Source organism: Engraulis encrasicolus, chromosome 1 (assembly GCF_034702125.1).
Source record: "Engraulis encrasicolus isolate BLACKSEA-1 chromosome 1, IST_EnEncr_1.0, whole genome shotgun sequence".
In the NCBI taxonomy this organism is placed as follows: Eukaryota; Metazoa; Chordata; class Actinopteri; order Clupeiformes; family Engraulidae; genus Engraulis; species Engraulis encrasicolus.
In genome coordinates this window covers 43,183,546-43,202,801 of record NC_085857.1, presented here as the reverse complement: position 1 = coordinate 43,202,801, position 19,256 = coordinate 43,183,546, and the positions used below count along the sequence as shown (strand labels likewise).

The 19,256-nt window shown below is 43.4% G+C and overlaps 1 protein-coding gene across 1 annotated transcript in view; it reads right to left on the bottom strand.

The window, feature by feature from the left end:
* ptk7a (protein tyrosine kinase 7a) overlaps positions 1-19,256 on the bottom strand; it is a 39,339-nt gene that overhangs the window by 2,337 nt on the left and 17,746 nt on the right. Inside the window, exons 5-18 of the mRNA XM_063209304.1 lie at positions 18,966-19,113; positions 17,957-18,087; positions 17,350-17,616; positions 16,265-16,401; positions 14,791-14,929; positions 13,818-13,937; positions 12,381-12,530; positions 10,955-11,093; positions 7,846-7,973; positions 7,027-7,230; positions 5,715-5,873; positions 1,612-1,844; positions 975-1,049; positions 693-844 (exon numbers count right to left, since the gene is read on the bottom strand). Coding sequence (XP_063065374.1) covers positions 693-844; positions 975-1,049; positions 1,612-1,844; positions 5,715-5,873; positions 7,027-7,230; positions 7,846-7,973; positions 10,955-11,093; positions 12,381-12,530; positions 13,818-13,937; positions 14,791-14,929; positions 16,265-16,401; positions 17,350-17,616; positions 17,957-18,087; positions 18,966-19,113 — 2,182 coding nt within the window. The remainder of the gene's footprint in view (positions 1-692; positions 845-974; positions 1,050-1,611; positions 1,845-5,714; positions 5,874-7,026; positions 7,231-7,845; positions 7,974-10,954; positions 11,094-12,380; positions 12,531-13,817; positions 13,938-14,790; positions 14,930-16,264; positions 16,402-17,349; positions 17,617-17,956; positions 18,088-18,965; positions 19,114-19,256) is intronic.

The window sequence follows — 19,256 nt, the reverse complement described above, 5'->3', positions numbered from 1 at the left end:
TCAATGGATCCGTGTAGCATGCTACAATGCTGCACGGATCCATTGACTTTCACTAGCTTAGCGACATATTCCCTCTTTTAACTTGTCTTAAAGCAAGACAATGCTTAACATGAAAAATAAGACACGTTACCACCTTTATAAACCCCAGCCAACGATTTTAACTGTATCAAGCCCCAAAATAGTGGCATACCCCTTTAAGCCCTCACCATGAAGTAAGAGCTATAGTAGGTCATATCAAGTCATCCAAATGAATCAAGTGTCACAGACAACTGGCAGAACTGGGAATGGATTGTAGCGGCCCTGCTGTGGCTCACATGGTAGGGCACTGCTCTGCTACACCGGGGACCTGGGTTCGATTTTGAGGATTTCCCGATCCTTCCCCATCTCTCTCTCCCACTTGCTTCCTGTCTCTCTCACACAGTCTTGTCAATAAAGGAATAAAAGTCCCTAAAAATATATATATTTTTTAAAAAGAATGGACTGTACCTGTGGTAAGACGCTGAAGAAGGCTTAGGGCGAAACGTCAGTCTGTCATGCTAATCCACTGGATTAAAACTACAAGAATTACACCCGAGTGTGCGGCTTTTTTTTTTTTTTTTAACTAAAAATAAACTTTGCCATTTGCTCGCACCCGAAGACCTTGTAAGAAACAGTTGGGAGTTGAGTGCACTTTCTAAAAAAAAAGGCCGTACCTCTGGTACACATCTTTGCTGAGGTGTAGAGATGATATTTTGACATGGCGTTTGGAACTGATGAGGCAATTCCTAGTGGCCAAGTCTTTGTGCACAAAACGTTGGTTAGAGAGATGTTCCATCCCCTTCGCCACTTGCAGACAAATGGACACCTGTACAAGAAAATCCAAAATGGCGTCAAGATAGGTGTCAGAAAAGTAACGGTAAAAGGGCGTATATTTGTTAAAAAATATATATATTAAAAAAAGATAAAAAGATAAAAAGATAAGACGCTGTACTCACTTTCTGCTTTGTACTGAGAAGCTTCACTTTCTCATTTTCTGATTTGGAGTTTTTCAAGTATTGCTTCAGGTCACCCTGGAATGAAAGAATACCAGGAGTCAAAGTCAGCAGGATACCAAAACATCTGGCAATTCAATAATATACCAATGATGTGATCAGTGGCAGTTCAATAATATACCAATGATGTGATCAGTGAAAGTGTCATTCATAAGCCTCTGTTTTACTGTAGCATTCAATTACTCTGTCCTTTGCCATGATGAAAAACGAGCTACAGTTCAGTAAAGCTACAAAATGTACTAAAATGCATATAATCAATATCTTAACAATGCTATTTATTTTATTCAAATTATATTCATAATTCCATTTCATGTTATTACTAGATTCATACTCACCATCAACAACAACATTTTTTATGAAAGGTGCTTTGCACAGACATAAATGATCTTCTGCATTCAAATGTTATTTATTGATATTATATTCACAATGCATTCATTACCTCCGCCAAGGGGGTTATGTGATCTCCGAGTTTGCTGTGTGTACGTTTTGTTTGTTGCGCACGTGTGTTTCTGTCCACCAGAGGGCGGCAGTGCGCTCTCTGAGCGTTTATCTAGTTTTGTTATTCCATTCATGCTCTCACCATATCAGGGTACTCCAAGAGCATGTAGTATGGCTCCGCCTCCCTGCACATGCCCAGTATGCGCGTGATGTTGTGGTGGCAGAGCTTGGCGAACATGTCGGCCTCCCGCCGGAACTCCAGCTGCAGCTGCTCGTCTCGCGTCACAAGACTCTTCACCAGCACCGCCACCTCCGGGTCGTCCTCCCCGCCGAGCTTAGCCTTGGCCAGGAACACCTCGCCGAACTCTCCCTTACCTGCAGAGGAAAACAACAAATAGTCAATAGGCAATATGGGGAAGTCGTGGCCAGGGCCGGATTAAAGCACAGGCTAGATATGGCTGCAGCCTAGGGGCCCCCACCTGCCAGGGGGGGCCTGATTGGCCAAAAGTGAAAAATAGCAGAACTGTGACGACATGCAATGTGGTCAAATTCATTTGTCATGTTAAATTCAGTTGGTAGCCATGTTATCCTTAATCTCTAGCTCCTAATTATGACACCGTCTATGTAAATCTGTCGCAAAATTGATTTTACGGGGGGCCCACAGAAACCTGTAGCCTAAGGGCCCTAGGCCATCTTAATCCAGCCCTGGTCGTGGCCTAGTGGTTAAGGAGATAGGCTTTAGATCAGATTATTGCAGGTTTGATATCCACCCTTACCAGCACTCCCCACCAAACTCTATGGCTGAGGTGCCCTTGAGCAAGGCACCTAACGCCACACTGCTCCAGGGACTGTAACCAATACCCTGTACTTGAAATTAGTGTAAATCGCTTTGGATGAAAAAAAAAAAAAGAGTCTGCTAAGTGTAATGTAATGTAATGTGATGTGGTAGACAATATCAGGACATCTGCCCTGTGATCATTCTCTTATAGATTTGGATTGGCTAGGGACACTCCAGCAAACTCTACCTTACCTGCAGAAAAAAACACAACAAATAGTCTATGTTAGTACAAAATGTCAGGGCATTGGTCCAAGAAGCTGGTTCAGTAGTTATCCAGGTTAGGTTAACCACAGTTGTCATTTAATTAAGAAAATGAGAACTCCAGGCTCTTCTATTAGAAGATTTACCTCAAAGTTAACTTAACCTGGTTTACCACTCCATCAGCTTCTTGGAATACCCTTGTGTGCCTCCCCCCCCCATCTCTCCCTTTCCTGCAGAGCAAGAAAACCTGTCAAAAACATTGATGTTAGTCAATCAATTATTTCTTTCCATCATCCTCACATACATTTGCGTCATCATGTTCACTGGACGGCCTTTGGTGGATAATTTCCGTGGTTTGAAAGTGTCACATTATACAACTTAATGTTAATGTGAGCACCGGCAAATGTTTCACTGTTCCTTGACCAAAAACCATCCCTAACCTGATTTTCAAAACTGGCCGGGGGAACATAGGAGCCAGGGATGCCTACAAATGAACTAGTCATCGGTAATCAATGTACTGAAATGAATATGCCTCTTAAATAATCCACTAAAACAACGACAAAATCATACAATAGTGGCATTAGATGTGGTTCTCACCCTGACATGTGCTTAACGTCATTGGCTAAAATCACCTTGCCAAACTCCATCTTAACTTATGAATGAGGATAAAATGTCAGTACTGAAATTCTCTCTGTAGGCCCTGCTGAGGCCAGCCGGTAGGGCACTCGTCTACCATGCGGCTGACCCAGGTTAGATTCCCGACCCAGGTTAGATTCCCGGCCCGGGTCCTTTGCCGGCCCTTCCCTGTCTCTCTCTCCCCGCTCGCTTCCTGTCACCACATTCACTGTCCTATCATAAAAAGAAAAAATCTTTAAAAAAAAATAATTAAAAAAAAATCAGTCTGTAAGACCAAGAGCCAGGGACCTGTGTCTCAGTGTAGGGCAGTCCACTCCCTATTCTGACTCTTGGCTTAGGTGCAGTGGCTAAGTGGACCCAGTTCTAATTTTATTATTCCCATGTGATGCAAATTGGACACACAGTGGCACTAAAAATATTCACCCCACATCTCTTTGGATGTGTTCCCCTTTTATATTTTCTCACAAAAAAAGAACACGAAAGAAACTCTTTCATCTGTGAAAAAAATTCAAGCTTAGAGATTTCTAAGATAAGAGAAGACAAGATAAGATAAGATAAACTTTATTGTCGGTTTGCACAGAAATTTGTCTTGCGTGACACTTCTCCACAATCCACATGTAGACACACATTAAAAACACACAAAACCCAATATGGCCAGGCCTATAGAGTTCTACAACCTGCTTTGGCGCAGCGCGCTAAGCCCCCCACATTTGGACTTGCATTGCCCACGGGGACCCCAGTTCGAGTCCGGCTGGGGTCATTTCCCGGCCCTGCCCCATCTTTCTCTCCCAATCGTTTCCTCTAATAATAAAGGCCAAAAAGCCCCCAAAAAATACTTTAAAAAAGAAATGTAGATCACCTGAATGTACTGCGTGCTTCTTAAACTACAGTGACCAATCCAGACAGTATGCCTACAGTTTCATGATGAGGACAAAGTCACACCAATAATTGTATATGTTGGTGATATACCAAGATCACCAAATAGACTTATCATTAATATTGTTGTAATGTGATTGAGGTTGGATTGGTTATTTGATGGTTGAGGGATTTTTTTTGGCCATACAATCACAGTATAGTACTAGATGGTGGACCTAATATTAATTTAACCCTTGTAAGGTGTTTGTGTTTTGGTTACATAGAAGGTATATATATATATATAGAAAAATAAAGAAAAATGAAAAAAAAAAAAAACATATTTCATATTCATCCTCATGTTCCCCTCACCCTGCATGTGAATTTCTGTTTCTGTTTCTATTTATGTTTTTGAGAGTGTGAGATACACAGAGAAAAAGATAAGGAGACGGTGAAGAAAGAGAGTAAACTCAATCCAAGCTCTCGGATTGAACCACTAGTGCTCTTATCGCACAAGGTTGAAACATTGATGCACAACTGAAGGACCAAACAATATCTGCACTCCTTTTTCCACATACTTCACCCTATGCCTTGTCTACTCAACATGTGATCACTGTTGTATCAGGAAGTTTAGAAAATATTGATGTATAAGCCCCCCCAAGTGATACGGGTCAAAATGACCCGGGAACACCTCATGTGTAATAGAAATGTGCAGGGGGGGTCACTATTTATTTTTTCAGATTCATGTTCCTCACTGAAAATGAACCAAAGACAGTGAATCTCAGTGCGAAAGAATAATAACTGATACAGTTTTTCTCAAGGACAAAAACTCAAAAGGCGGGTCAAAATGACCCGAACACCTTACAAGGGTTACAAAAAATGCCACACTTTTGTCAAAAACACCTGAGCCTTTAAAAAATGACTGACGTGGATCGAGTTCCTTAAAATTATGGTCTCTATGGGGAACGATTTAAAATATATCCATTCATGCATTGCCCATACAGTACACATCTCTGTAACCAGGACATGGTGCAATACACTTTTTAGGAAAGAGAATGAAGCTAGAGAGTGTAGTTTTTCTACCTCATCCCAACCGACCTACACCCAAAGACAGCAACTTACAACTCTCTTAAAGGACCAGTTCAGTCAATTTCAACATGCAGTTCACACTACCCCGGAATTGTCAGTACCTGAGACTTTTTTTTTCTCTTCTTCAGCCTTTTCCGAGATCCTGGTCATTGTAATGGGGGCAGCGTTTGTTTACAATTTTTTTTTTTTTTTTGTAAACAGTTTTATTTATTACCAAAAAACATCCAAAAGGTTATACAACATCAGCAGGCAATTAGCAAACAGCGGTACCTTTAGGGAAAATATTTGGAGTAGGCCTATGTTCATTAAAAAAAAAATAAAAAGTAAACAAACGCTGCCCCCATTAGAATAGCTCATATCTCGGAAAGGGCTGAGAAGGAAAAATGTGGCATCACTGGATACTGACAAGTCAAGGGTAGCCTGAGCAATACAACAGCATATAGAAATTGACTGAACTGGTCCTTTAAGTTTGAGAGGGCCTATGCTTGCACACCGTAGTTAGTGTTGTGATGTTGGTGAGAGAGTGCAATTTTTTCTGACTCATCCCAACCTACCTTACAACCCTCCTCACTTTGAGAGGGCCTATGCTTGCAAACCGTACTGTTAAAAATAAACAATAAAAATAGTACCTAGAGTTGTGATGTTGGTGAGGTTGGAGCGGGGGAAGTGGAATTTGTCGTGGGTGCTGTGGCGCTTGTTGGCGTTGCCCGGCGCAGCCATGTTGCCCAGGGCTACCTCCTCCTGGATCTGGGCCGTGGTCTGGCCATTCTGCTGAACACTGGCGCCCCCTGCAGAGAAAGGAGGGAAACAGCAACAGTATTACAACCAAATTTCAGTTTGGCTAGTAGAAGCAAAACCAACTTACTAGCCACTTTGACCCATTAGTGAGTGTGTTTGGCTAGTAAGATTAAATCTATTAGCCATTTTGGATGCTGATGAAAAAAGTTAATTTAGAGCCCTGCTTACAACTACCATGGACTGGGGGAGCAGACAGGGAGCAGTTTTTATTTTTTATTTAAGGAAGGTGTATCAAACTTAACACTTTTTATCTTGAGTGTACTAAATGTGTACATTATGGGTCTGGTATTGTTTTGAGTGCTACAATATTGTTCTATAGCACTATGAACAGCTGTATGTGTACGTGATACATCATTAAATGTCTACACACTGCAGACATAGAACTACTACCCTTCTGCATGCGTTTGCACTATGTGTTGGAATATGTGCACCATGTGTTTCATACTATGTACTATTATTACAGTATGTGTGATCAGTGCATTACTAAATGAAACCTATTGTTTACCTTGGGATAATAGCCTGATAAACCAGCCTAAATGTGAGACTGGATGTGTAATTTAGTCTGGCCCCGATGAACGATACATCCGAAGATTGTTGATGAGAACAACCTGTTGTTTTTTTCAAACCATGCCGGCGTTCTGACCAATCAGCCGTTGATGTGCTTTCCCAACGGTGTTGCGAGCTTCGGCGTCACTCCCTCAAAACCCCACCCACTTTGATTCAAAATCTGAATCAGAATCCAAATCTCTGTGTTGTGATCGGTTTTGCCAGACTCAGGGCACAGTGTTCGAAATGTTTTCGATCCGAGGCCAGACCCACTCACCAGCCAAAAATGTTTGGCGTCCAGTGGGTGGCGCTGGTTTACTAGGCTATCGGGACAGGGCTAATTTTGACATTCCAGTTTCTAATTCCGCAAAAAGAAGGCAGAAAGACTTTTTAAAAAATAGGGTGTGACTTCATGTTATAAGGATGACGGTTTGTTTGTTTGCGTGTTTGTGTGTTTGTTTTATGTTTTTGTTTTTGTGTTTACTAAAAACCTAATAAAAAGTTAATCACAAAAAAAAGGGTGTAACATGGTCAAATGTTCTATCAAACTGTCCGAGTGCATTTCTAGTTGTAATATGTAATCAAAATGTTCTTCACCATTGAGGCACTCGGTCTCGGCCTCCTCTCCTCCCTCCCCGCTTCCCTTCTGCAGGCGCTTGGCGTTGCGTCTCCTCTTGCAGTAGAGCATGAGGCCCAGCACGATGATGATGTAGGCCACCGCCGCCCCCACCGACAGCCCCACTGTCTGGATCATCTTGTACGGCGTCCTCTCCACCTCCAGAGAGTGGTGCACAGGCTTCTCTGTGGTGGATAACAAAATAAACATACAATGAATTGGTGAAATGCGTTTGATTTTAGAAGTATTAGGCAGCTCCGCCTCTTCTCCGCCTACAGCGAGTGGTGTGCAGGCTTCTCTGGGGGTCGGAAAACAAGCACTAGTTCAGTGACAATGCTGTTGACATACAATTCAAACCCAAAAGTTGCATAGTTTCACAACGAATTGGTCAAATGCGTTTGATTTTAGAAGTATTGAGTTGCATAGTATCACAACTAATTGGTCAAATGCGTTTGATTTTAGAAGTATTGAGTTGCATAGTATCACAACGAACTGGTCAAATGCGTTTGATTTTAGAAGTATTGAGTTGCATAGTATCACAATGAATTGGTCAAATAAGTTTAGCTACAACCGGAAGGTTTACCAAGAGAAAGTCTGAGTCTTCATCAACTGCATGAAGAGTCATGTCTTACAAAAAGAAAAAAGGATGCGTCCACAACTTAAAGCAGTAGCCTATAATATGGGACGGCAAGTGCCTTAAACGTTGCTACGACTCCACTTTGCTCTGGTTGTTGACCTCAAAAATACGGCCCAAAAAAAAAGGAAAAGGACCGTCCACTTGAATGAATGCCATGCCTTACCGACAACGTAGAGCTCTGCTGATATGTGGCCGATGTTGCACTTGTTCCCGGCGATGCAGATGTAGCTCCCGGTGTCCTCCATGCCCACGTCGTAGATCACCAGCGAGCCGTTGGACATGGTCTGATGCCTGCAGAGCAGACCAGGAAACCAGACACACATTCATGTCTAACTACTAGGGATGCAAGTTATAGATGGATTCATTAATAGTTAGTTGACCGTATTGATCAACTTACGATAAATCGATAAGCAGCGTTTCCCTCCCAAATCTCAATGTTTTAATTAAATTAAATGTAATACCTGCTATTTATTTACTTTATTTTTTTATGCTTATCAAATGTATGGAACGTATGTATTGTTGGTGTGAGCTGTACGCCAGGAGCAGATGGGCAGTGAGACTGGCCACTCACTGTCGGCCCACCGGCTGGAGATGGCGGTGTTGTGGTTCAGGGCCGAAACACCGCAGAGAAGGCTGGACACCACCTGACGACATCTGCTTCAGGCGTAAGGCTACAGCTACCTGCTAAGGTGGTTGAGGAAGGCACCTACTGTGCATGCATTATGATTGTGTATTCCCTATGTTTGTCTAGTAATTGATACAATAAAGATGTTTGTGTCACAAGTCTTATTTTCTCTCGCTGACCCATGGGCAGTGCTTAATTTGAACCGGAATATGCCGGAACAGGATCCCCCACCTCGTAATTTTGACCCCCCTGTGTTCCGGGACTTATTTTGGCTGATCCGGCACCTCCCGTGAATTAATAAAATATATATAGGCCTATAGCCTTTTATAACGGACTACCTCTGCCTCCTCAGGAGTGAGAGCGCAGCATCATGCCATGTTCACTAGGCTACATTTCCCATCTCACCGTGCAGCCTATAAATTGGGTTTGAGACTGTCAGGATCGCAACAACCACGAGTGAGCAAGCGAGAAGGAACCATGAAGTGTGCGCGCCGAGAAGATCACCATTTCTGAATCGCGAAAGCTAGACAGTAGACACTGATGTGCGCTGTTCCAAATTGAGACCGAGCGCGAGAGTCTGCAAACAAGGGTTTGCAAAAGTGCACTACTAAAAAAAGAAAAAAGATATTCGTTGTGTTGATCTAAGTTATTTCTTTTGTGTTGGTCAGTGGTTTTATTCATATTTGGAAAGGTAACAAAGGCTAAACCAACTCATAACCTTTTAAACTTTAAAATAGCCTACAGTCGGCTGCACGTTACAATATGGTAGAGCTGAAGGCAACGCGCACCGACTTAAAAAAAAGATCGACATCATATTTTATAATCGCGACGCAGGGGCATGCAACAGTTAATCATATATGACATTCGACATAGTGAGAGTGTCTTTGTTTGAGTGAAAGGGAGAGGCTTCTGAAGTGGCGACCTCTCCACGTATTGCAGTAGGAGAAGTCCAGCGTTTGCGTGGCTATTTTGGTGAGGGAAGCACAATTGGTGTCCCACACATTTAAGGATCATAACTATTATGGATCTACTACATTTCCATCCCGAGTATCTGATTAAATGTAGGCTACATGAAGTTGCCCCTCCCTCGCTGTTTGTTCATATGCGCGGATGAGATGGAAAGCCTGGCTGTGCCAAACATTGTTTAAAAGTTTTCATCAAATTTTGGTCGGCACACAAGGTTTTGGACATACTAGTTTATAGTGGCACGGGCGCCTGGGCCACTTTTGGTGCATTAATCAGCCATGTAGCAAAAAGGATAGATAGCCGAGGTGAGAGGATGATATCTTCCACGGCTGGCGAGCGCTCCGCCTAGTGCGCGCGTTTCCTTCCCTCCCAGGACCGACAGCTGCTTTACAAGTCAATTTGAGCACGAAAACAGCAAAGACAATGTGATGTTTCATTCAAATATGGCATACACGCTCCAAATAAAGCACTGGCTGGAGGGATTTCAATCGGACCGCAGCGCGAGCAGACAGTCAGTGTGAAAAGCCAAGTCTAGGGAACATCGCCGTCTTCGCTGCCGCTCGCTTACCATCAGTGCACGAGCCCTTGAAATAGTGAAGTGGCATATCGCAACAGCACATGCGGATTAGCCAAGTTATATGCAAGAAAGTCGCCAACAAAGCGTGGATTTGCCAACGTTGTGTGAATACGGGGAAAGGATAACAGTTGGAAAGCCATGCGCTGTCCTTTCCGTGGGTAGTAGAAAACCGATTCGGTTTCTTTTCACCTCATGTGGAAAGCATAATTTCCATGCACTGCATTTGCTGAAACTACTAAGCATAAAGTTAGCGATCAAACTAAAATATTGGTTGTTGTCATTACATCATTTAATAGGCTATGGTAGTTAGCCATTGGATTGCCAACCGTATTAAAAAACAAAAGTATGGTTCCATGAGCTGACATGCTCAATGTCGTTAAAATGCAGGGAATTGCATCCCCCCGTTTTTATTCGTTTGCGTAATTGTATGTAGTTTTTTTCTGTGCGTTCCGGGACCTCTGTCCAACTCATCATCGCTGTGGTGTCATATGTGTTTTGCGTTCCGGTACCTTGTGATTTACAAATTAAGCACTGCCCATGGGCACCGGAGGAGGTGTGACAGGCAGCAATGCCCAGCAGGTATTAACAGCTACCTGTACAATCCTCCTGAATCTAAAAATGTGATAAAATGCTTGATTCAAATTAATTGCTATTTATATTCTTTAATCCAAAGGTGATTGAATTAATACATTCATTATTTACACCTCTACTAACTACCACTGGGAATTCTGGCGCAATCTTGTTGATGGAATTGAGATTGTGGTTTAAGAGGTTAATGAAATCACTTGATGGTTAAACTGACTCCTTCCAGGGTAATAAACATATCAGCATTCAATTGGCCAGTGGACTGTAAGAAAAATGTAAATTCTTGACAGTTAAGATTGGTCTGGTTTGGTTCCCATGGACTACCAGAAGCCTATACTAACAAGATTTCGTAAACAAGTAAACAAGATTTAGTTAAGAGGTAAATCATCTAATAGAAGAGCCTGGAGTCCTCATTTTCTTGACTAGTTCACTGACAATGCTGCTGATATACAATTCATACCAAAAGTTGCATAGTAGCAGTTTATTAAAAGCTCCTTGAAATGTAAACTGGAGTCTGACCTGCTTCTGATGGCCCTGGCATCCTTCTTCTTCCACGTGATGTGGGGAGTGGGGTCTCCGCTGGCCTGGCAGTGCAGGGTGGCGGTGTGGCCCTGGTACACGGTGGTGTTCTCCGGCTCCAGCTTAAACGACACAAACTCTGGGGAACACAAGACGACGGTGACGGGCGACGGACGCTAGCGGAAGGTATCCCGTGGTATGGTATGGTGCAACATTCATGTCATAACCATTTTTGCAGCACATACAGAAATTACTTTTAGAGTAGAGTAGAGTATCATTTATTGATCCCAGGGGGAAATTAAGGTGTCAAGTAGCATGCATACATACATAAATACAGAGGACATTACACACATCACTACACATATATTGACCATATAGGCTATAGCTTTCTCTTACATTCAACATAGGCACCTTGCCAAGGGCTTTGACCATTCTCCTCAGTAATCAGTATTTTTCCGTGATATTGCCTCTTTATCTATGCTGGCCCAACTTGGGCATCTTGCCAAGTACTCATCAAAAGACCCCAAACTTAAGACATCCAGGTATCAATGCCATTTGGCTTCGGACAGCAGAATCAAAATCCAAGCAAACATGCTGGCTGGAGTTATGTGGCTTAACCCCCTAAGACACTATCCCCCTGTTATAAATACGTTGTTACCAGAATGGCAATGACCAAGCCATAATGTATAACTTGAAGACCCTGTGCACTGTCATAGTGGTAAAATAATCGATTTAATCGATAATCGATCGATTTCATTAAAATTCACATAATCGATTCACAGGGCACAAAATCGATTTTTTGGTTCTTTTTCTTTTTGTTCTTTTCTTTTAATTTAGGTCTACCCCGTAGGTATTAGTCAATTAGGCCTAGGCCTACTTATTACAAAGTAGCAATCTGTTAACACTGTCAAGCCACAGCCCTTTGACATTTTTATATAAAAATAGAGAACAGCATCATTTGGGGGAAATCCTGGCACTAAGAAGGGAACGGATTGAATTGATTCGGAATGAATCGAATCAAATCGAACTGAATCGTGATGAATCGATTCTAAGCCCTAAGAATCGAGATTGAATCGATACAAGAACATGGCTGCGATACCCAGCCCTAATAGTAATTCCGTTTTTTTTTTTTCAGTGACTATTACAACGTTGCAGTAGCGGTACGGTGTCTGGTAAGGGTGCTACTCTCAGTGTTGCCAGATTTGTCTGATCAAATCCCGCCCAAAAGGTTCTCAAAGACCGCCAAAATGCACGTAATTCTGCCCAATTAAAAACATTTTTATTGATTTATACGGACATAAAAATACAGAAAAAAACACCAAAAGGCCAATTTTTTCAGTTTTTACCCGCAGACGGCCATCCCAAGCAGCCCAATTGAGCGGGTAACCGCCCAATCTGGCAACACTGGCTACGCTCGTCCTCTTACCTGCGACGGTGATCTCCACCTCAGCGGTGATCTGGCCCTGGATGCTGTTGGAGGCCACGCAGGTGTAGTTTCCCGCGTCCCCGGGCAACACCTTGGAGAACTGCAGCGTGCCCTCGCTCTGGCTCACCCACGGAGGGATCTCGCTGCCATCTGCAGGCGGGAGGCGGAAATGGATGATCATAATCACACTGTTCACATTTCTAATGTGGGCTCTAAATTAACGCTAGCCAACCAAAACAAATGCTGGTGAAATTTCAGTTTGGCAGGTAGAAAAGACCAGCTTAAAAGCTTAAAAGATTGCGTATTTGGCTAGTAAGATTAAAATCTACTAGCCATTTTGGTGATGCTGATGATCATAGTACAGCACATTTATTATGACCACAGATGCCATGACACATGTTCTGCATAGGTAGGGTGAACAGACGTCCCGGTTTGACCGGGACAGTCCCGGTTTGGAGTTGTGTGTCCCAGGTCCCGAGCAAACCCTCTCGGGACACAAATATGTCCCAGTTTTGGCCACCCACTACATTGCGCCATGTCTATCAGGGTAAATATATGGAAACGATTACATGTTTACCGGCCGCAATTAATGGCATCCAGCGCTTGTATAGAAAGTCTGAAGGAGTCAGTTGCGATTTGTCATTCCTCCCTCTAAAATTGATTAGAATGCAGGAAATGGCATCTAAAAAGTACAAATTTTCCTGGGGGAGGACCCCCAGACCCGCCCGCCAAATAGTGTGCTTCAGTCACGCAGGAAGTGTCCCGGTTTCAGACTACAAAAATCTGGTCACCCTATGCATAGGTGACTGCCTACCGGTGACTGCCTACCTAACATTGACATTGTTCACCACCAGCCAAAATGGCTAGTAGATGAAATCTTACTAGCCAAACACAGATGAAATTTTACCAGCCAAACACACCATCACTACTGGGTCAAAGTGTTCTTTTCTACCAGCCAAAATGAAATTTCACCAGCATTTGGACTGTTGGTTGGTGTTCATTTAGATCCCTGCTGCCTATATATGCATGCAATCGGCCAGGTTACTAATTCACTGCCTACTACCGGTACTACTGCCCATGCACAGGTGGGACACAAAAGCTACTGATGATCATTCATTACTGTTCATGTAATAGCCACATTATTTTTTATATGTATATTTTTAGGGGCTTTTGTATGCCTTTATTTGACAGGACAGTCGAAGATGGTGACAGGAAGCGAATGGGACAGAGAGACAGGGGAGGATCGGGCGGCTAGCTGGTCTCATAGGACTCAATGTTAACTGCTAGCTTAGAGGTCACCTTTGTACTGCCATACCCATAGAATGGTTGAAAGTACAGGAGAAAGGTAAAGCCCAAACATTTAACTGAAGGGAAGGTGTAAAATAAGCTTATTTCAGAAAAATGGGACAATATCACTTTATGGGTCCAAACGGTCACCTGTTTTGATCCACTGGATGGTGGGTGGCTCCTGTCCCCTGGCAGAGCACGTCACACTGCCCTCCTTCCCCAGCTCCAGGCACTGGGACGGCTGAGGGGTGGGGGTGAACTTCAGCCGCTCTATGGGACAAGCAGACATGAAACACACATGCACGCACACACATACACGCACACACACAAAAACAGAAACACACATTAGACCAGTGCTTCTCAATCTTTTTTGAACTCATCTTCAGCTTGCTGCCAACACCCCCCCCCCCCTTAGTATTAAAAAAATGTGGGACAAGCAGACATGAAACACACACACATGCACCCACACAGAAACACACATTAGACCAGAGGTTCTCAACCTTGTTTGAACAAACGCCTCCTTGACCTCACCCGCCCCCCTTGGTATTAAAAAAATTGAAATAAACTAATCCCACCCATTTGACACTTTTCGGGGAGCTGCAGAGCTCCCCTTGAGAAACACAGCAGTCGACCACGAACAGCTGTAGAATAGACTCTTGTTCGAGTTTTAGAGAACAACGCACATACGCAGAAAAGCGAACGTGCTCAGTACAAATCAATACGTTTATAGTAGGGATGCACGATATTAACCGATACCTATGTTTTTTTTTTGTTTTTTTTTAAAAAGACATTTAATACAGACTGACAATGATGCAAACATTGCAACATTTCCAAAAACACCTTTTAACTCCCTGTGATAAAATTAGATAAAAAAATAGAGACAACCTCGAAAACAAACTATGAAAGTCACCATCAAGTCCAATCTTGTAGAACCGTAACTTATATTTAAAAAAAAAAACCATTGGCGTTGACATCGGCCCAGTTTTACCCATCGGACCGATGTCCGATGTGTTGAGAAATGTCAAATATCGGCCGATACCGATACATCTGGCCAATACATCGTGCATCCCTAGTTTATATGCATACTGAAAAAAAGTCTGTAGGAGGAGCAAAACATCCTTACGCAGTACAAACACGCTGGCCACGGCGGTCAGCATCCCCGCCTGGTTTTTCACCATGCAGCTGTAGTGGATGTGGTTGTCATACACCTCCACACTGTTGATGCGCAGAGTCCCGTTATCAAACTGCTTAAAGCGGGAATCCTGTAGAAGAAAAAAACATGTCAATAATCAATACAGTGCTATGTCAGGATTCTCCCCTATGACTTTGACTGGATGCTATATATCTAATTGGGAGAAACAGTCATCAGAACCTGGGAGCAAAAAGCAAGAAAAGTAAGGTTCAAATAAAAGTACCTACAACACAGACTCTTTGCCTTTGGAGAAGCAAACGGATATCAGAGGATTTCTCAAAGCCATTCAACTAAATCTTCACATAGGAAATAATGAAGTCTTCTACTCATTTCATGAACAGTCAGCTTCTTTAAAGGTGCACTGTCTAAGATGGTGGCCAGAGTAGGTATTGTAACTATGCTGCCCATGTAAACTGGGCTGCCCATTGCCAAATTTGATCTTTTCATGAATATTAACAAAATAATAAACTATATTTACTAGTATGATCAAAGTACAGTAAGTTTTGCAGCTAAAAATGGCGATTTCTGGAAATTCAAAATGGCGGACAATGGAGAAGATCCCCCTTTTCATGTATGAAAAGTTCAATTTTCCCCGTCATAATGAATACTTAGAATTTGATGGTGGCGGTAAGTATTCATGAAAAATGTAACATTTGTGAATGGGCAGCATGAATTCTGGAAATAAACTACTAAAAATATTACACGGTGCACTTTTAAACCATAATTTGGCAACAAATTGAGAATTGACCTCAAGCCAGACAACAAAGGGGCCTCTACTGTTACCTTTAAATGCCCACACTCATTAATGGATTCTCTGAAATATGAAGTTCAGCCATACCTCACTTTTGATATTGGCACGATTTCTACACCAAATTCTGGCTGACGGTCAGTGGTGGTAGCACAACACCTCTCAGAATATTTGCTAATGTTCAATGATGTGAGCGTGATCATATTCCTCTTTACATAACAGTTATCTGACATTACATTACATTACACTACAGTACACTTAGGGCTTCCGCACACCGGCTCCGACAAAGTGCTGAGCACTGCTCAGCTAAAATTCGATTCCATTGTTTTCAATAGAACCACGCACACTGGCGCCGATGTCCGCGGACATTCGCCGATGTCGGATAGCAATTAGAGACAAGTTCTATTTTGTCGGCGCCGCCCATTGACTATCAATGCAATGTTCGTGTGAAATTGGGTTTGGGGGTCCGAATTCTGTCGGAAGCAAAAGTGCGCCGCAGTGCTGTCGGAGCCAGTGTGCGGCACTTCCAAACACTTCCAAAGCCACTTACAGTTACTATATTTTGCCTGGCGTCATGCTAAACTTCTCTGTATCGAATCCAATTTTAGTATGTGTGCTGCCGAAGCGAATCCCTCAAAGTAAAGGAGGATGCCTTACTTCACTTTCGATAGGGGCGTGGTTTCTGAACCAGGCGGATTCGGGCTGGGGGTTGGCGGTGGCATGGCAGTGCAGGTAGCCTGGCTGACCCTCATGCAGCTCGCTCCTCTCCGGCTTCTGGACCCAAACCGGCGGTGCTGCAAATGAAATACAATGCGGTTAAGAGAGAAAAATATGTTCTCTGTTTTCCTACAACGGTAGAAAGAAAAACCTATCCTATATTATAAAAACATGATATACAAATATTAGGACAGCTTTAAAAGGTTTGAAAGGGATATTCTATGTGGCCCTGACAGAGAGCACTGCTATGACCGTTCCAAAGATAATACAGTCGCATAACATGTGCATTATACGACTTGTACTTGACCAACCACAAATCGCACTCCGAAGCGAATGTGTAAGATTTATAACTTCTGGAAAAACTTATTTTTTTGGCATAGAACTTGTGGCAAGTGTGGCAACGGAGCACCTTTTCAGGAAAAAGCCTCTTTTCCTACTGTACTATTTTTAAATCCATTTGGTCGATCATTCCAGGATCATTCCATTGTTTTGAGCTTCGTGTCAAGCATCTGATACATACTATAATAGCCCAAAAACAAAAACAGGTTGCACTTGGCCACAATTTTCTTAAGGAACGGTACGTTTTTTTTGAGACCATTTATCCTATGCAAAAAAAGTTGGGAGTGCTGCTCCAAAACTAACTCATTAAATTGGGAAGGAAACTTTTACAAGCATCACTCCATCCTTTTCCAGGATCTTTCTCGAAATCTTCTTTTGAACATTCCACTCTTCAGACTATTCCATTAAAGTACAAAACTACTCCTTTAAAACATTTCATTGCCATAATTGAGGCAATAATACACAGGGACATTTTTGAGCTGGGGAAAAACATCTTATCGCTGCCCAGACATATTGCCCAATTTGCCCTGTGTATCATCAGGAATACTTACTGGTCACAGTGAGGGCATTTTAACCATTTTAAGCGCATCTTTTGACCCCATTCCAAATCTTCAGATCAGTCCATCAAAAAAACTAAACTACTTCTTTAAAATACTCCTTTAATTGCCCAAATTAGGATTACTTACTGGCCACCGTGACAGTGAGCTCCTGTTTCCTGGTGCCTGCCTTGTTCTGGGCCACGCAGGTGTAGACTCCGGAGTCGCTGCCGCGTGTGGGGCGGAAGACCAGGTTGAGGCCCTCCTGGTAGACGCGGCCCTCCGAGGGCACCCGCTGGCCCTCCCGCTCCCACCACACCTCCGGCTTGGGGTGGCCGTGAGGAGGACGGCAGGCCACGTGCTCCAGCGAGTCGGCAGTGAAGACCCGGGACACGCTGGCGATCATGTCCTCCAGCTCTGTGGAGAGAGAGAGAGGAGAGTGGCAGACAGGTGAGTTTTGATGACTTCAACCCAGCAATTTTTTTTTTACATAATTGTCAATGTCGCTGTTGCAGCCGGTCATAAAGCTTGTGTTGCACAGATGCTGCTCATGGTTTAAATAGGTTTGGAATGGAAATTCAGGCACTATATGTGGACCTACAACAACGCATGTAATAAGCAACAGACCATCATTTAACAAAAACATCAAAATCTGAATTTTCCACAATTTACAGTAATTGCCCTTGGTGTATTAACACTGTATAATCCAGTACAATATATGATCAGATGAATAAACAGATTGTCATATTTGCTTTACCAGCGAGCTGGAGGGATGCCTCGAGGGCGACGGCCTGGCCCTGCGGTCCCTTGCCCACACACTTGTAGGTGCCCGTGTTGCGGGGCTTCACCTGGGTGATGAAGAGGGAGCCGTTCCCCATCAGGAACACACTACACACAGACGGAGAGAAGAGAGGGGGGAGAGAGAGAGAGAGAGAGAGAGAGAGAGAGAGAGAGAGAGAGAGAGAGAGAGAGAGAGAGAGAGAGAACAGAGGTAGGGAGGGAGAGAACAGAGGTAGGGAGGGAGAGAACAGAGGTAGGGAGGGAGAGAACAGAGGTAGGGAGGGAGAGGAGAGATGGAGAGGGATTAACAAGACCAAGAATGAATGTTGACAGATAATTCTATGATGTATTGTGATGTAGACAGTTAGACAACTTGTTCACAGATGTGAGAAGATTCAGTATGACATCCTCGATTCTTATCAAAGTGACAGCGTGAGACTAGCCAGGCCATGCCCTCCTAGTGACACAACACCTTCTCCTGCCTCACACCTGCACCTGCATTACTGAAGGCTTGTGCACAAGGAGTGCATTCCAATATCGTCACCTTCTTAAAATAATCGCCTAAGTCATTTTTTGGTCAAGTTCACGTTTTCGCCTAACTCATGTCCTCCCCCATTCTGAGGGAGTTTTTGTGTTCCCTGACAAACCTGGAAAAAAATGACTTAGGCGATTATTTTAAGAAGGTGACGATATGCAACCTTGCTTCCTCCACTTGTGCTTGTGGCCTCGCCCCCCCTCCTGGCCCCTCCTCCGTTTCCCAGCTGTCAGCCTTGCCAGAAAAATTTTTGGGGGACTGTTTTTCATTCACCATCCCAATTGCAAATGAGAAAATGACTTAACCATTGAGCTTTTACGAGGTATTGAAATATAATGCTGTTGTCAGTGATGTCATCACGACATATTACTTCCTGGTATGAGGCCACAAGCACAAGTGGAGGATGCAAGGTCACATATCGGAACGCACCCAAGGACTCTCTTGAACATACCGTGACTTATTGGCTACGGGTTCGTCCTCGTGGTACCACACCACGGTCGGGGGCGGCTCGGCTATAAACTGGCAGTGGAACATGGCCTCCTCGTTCTTCAACACCACCAGGTCCTCGGGGGTCACCAGCGGCTGGGGGTAGCTTTTATCTACAGAGAAAACAAACACGGGACATTTTGGGTTTTAGCCTTTAGGTGAAGTGCACTCAACTCCGGATCACTTACCTGTGCAAGTGACTTGGTGTGTGCTACAAAGCGGCTTTGCTTAATGTTTACGGTGCCCTGATGCCATC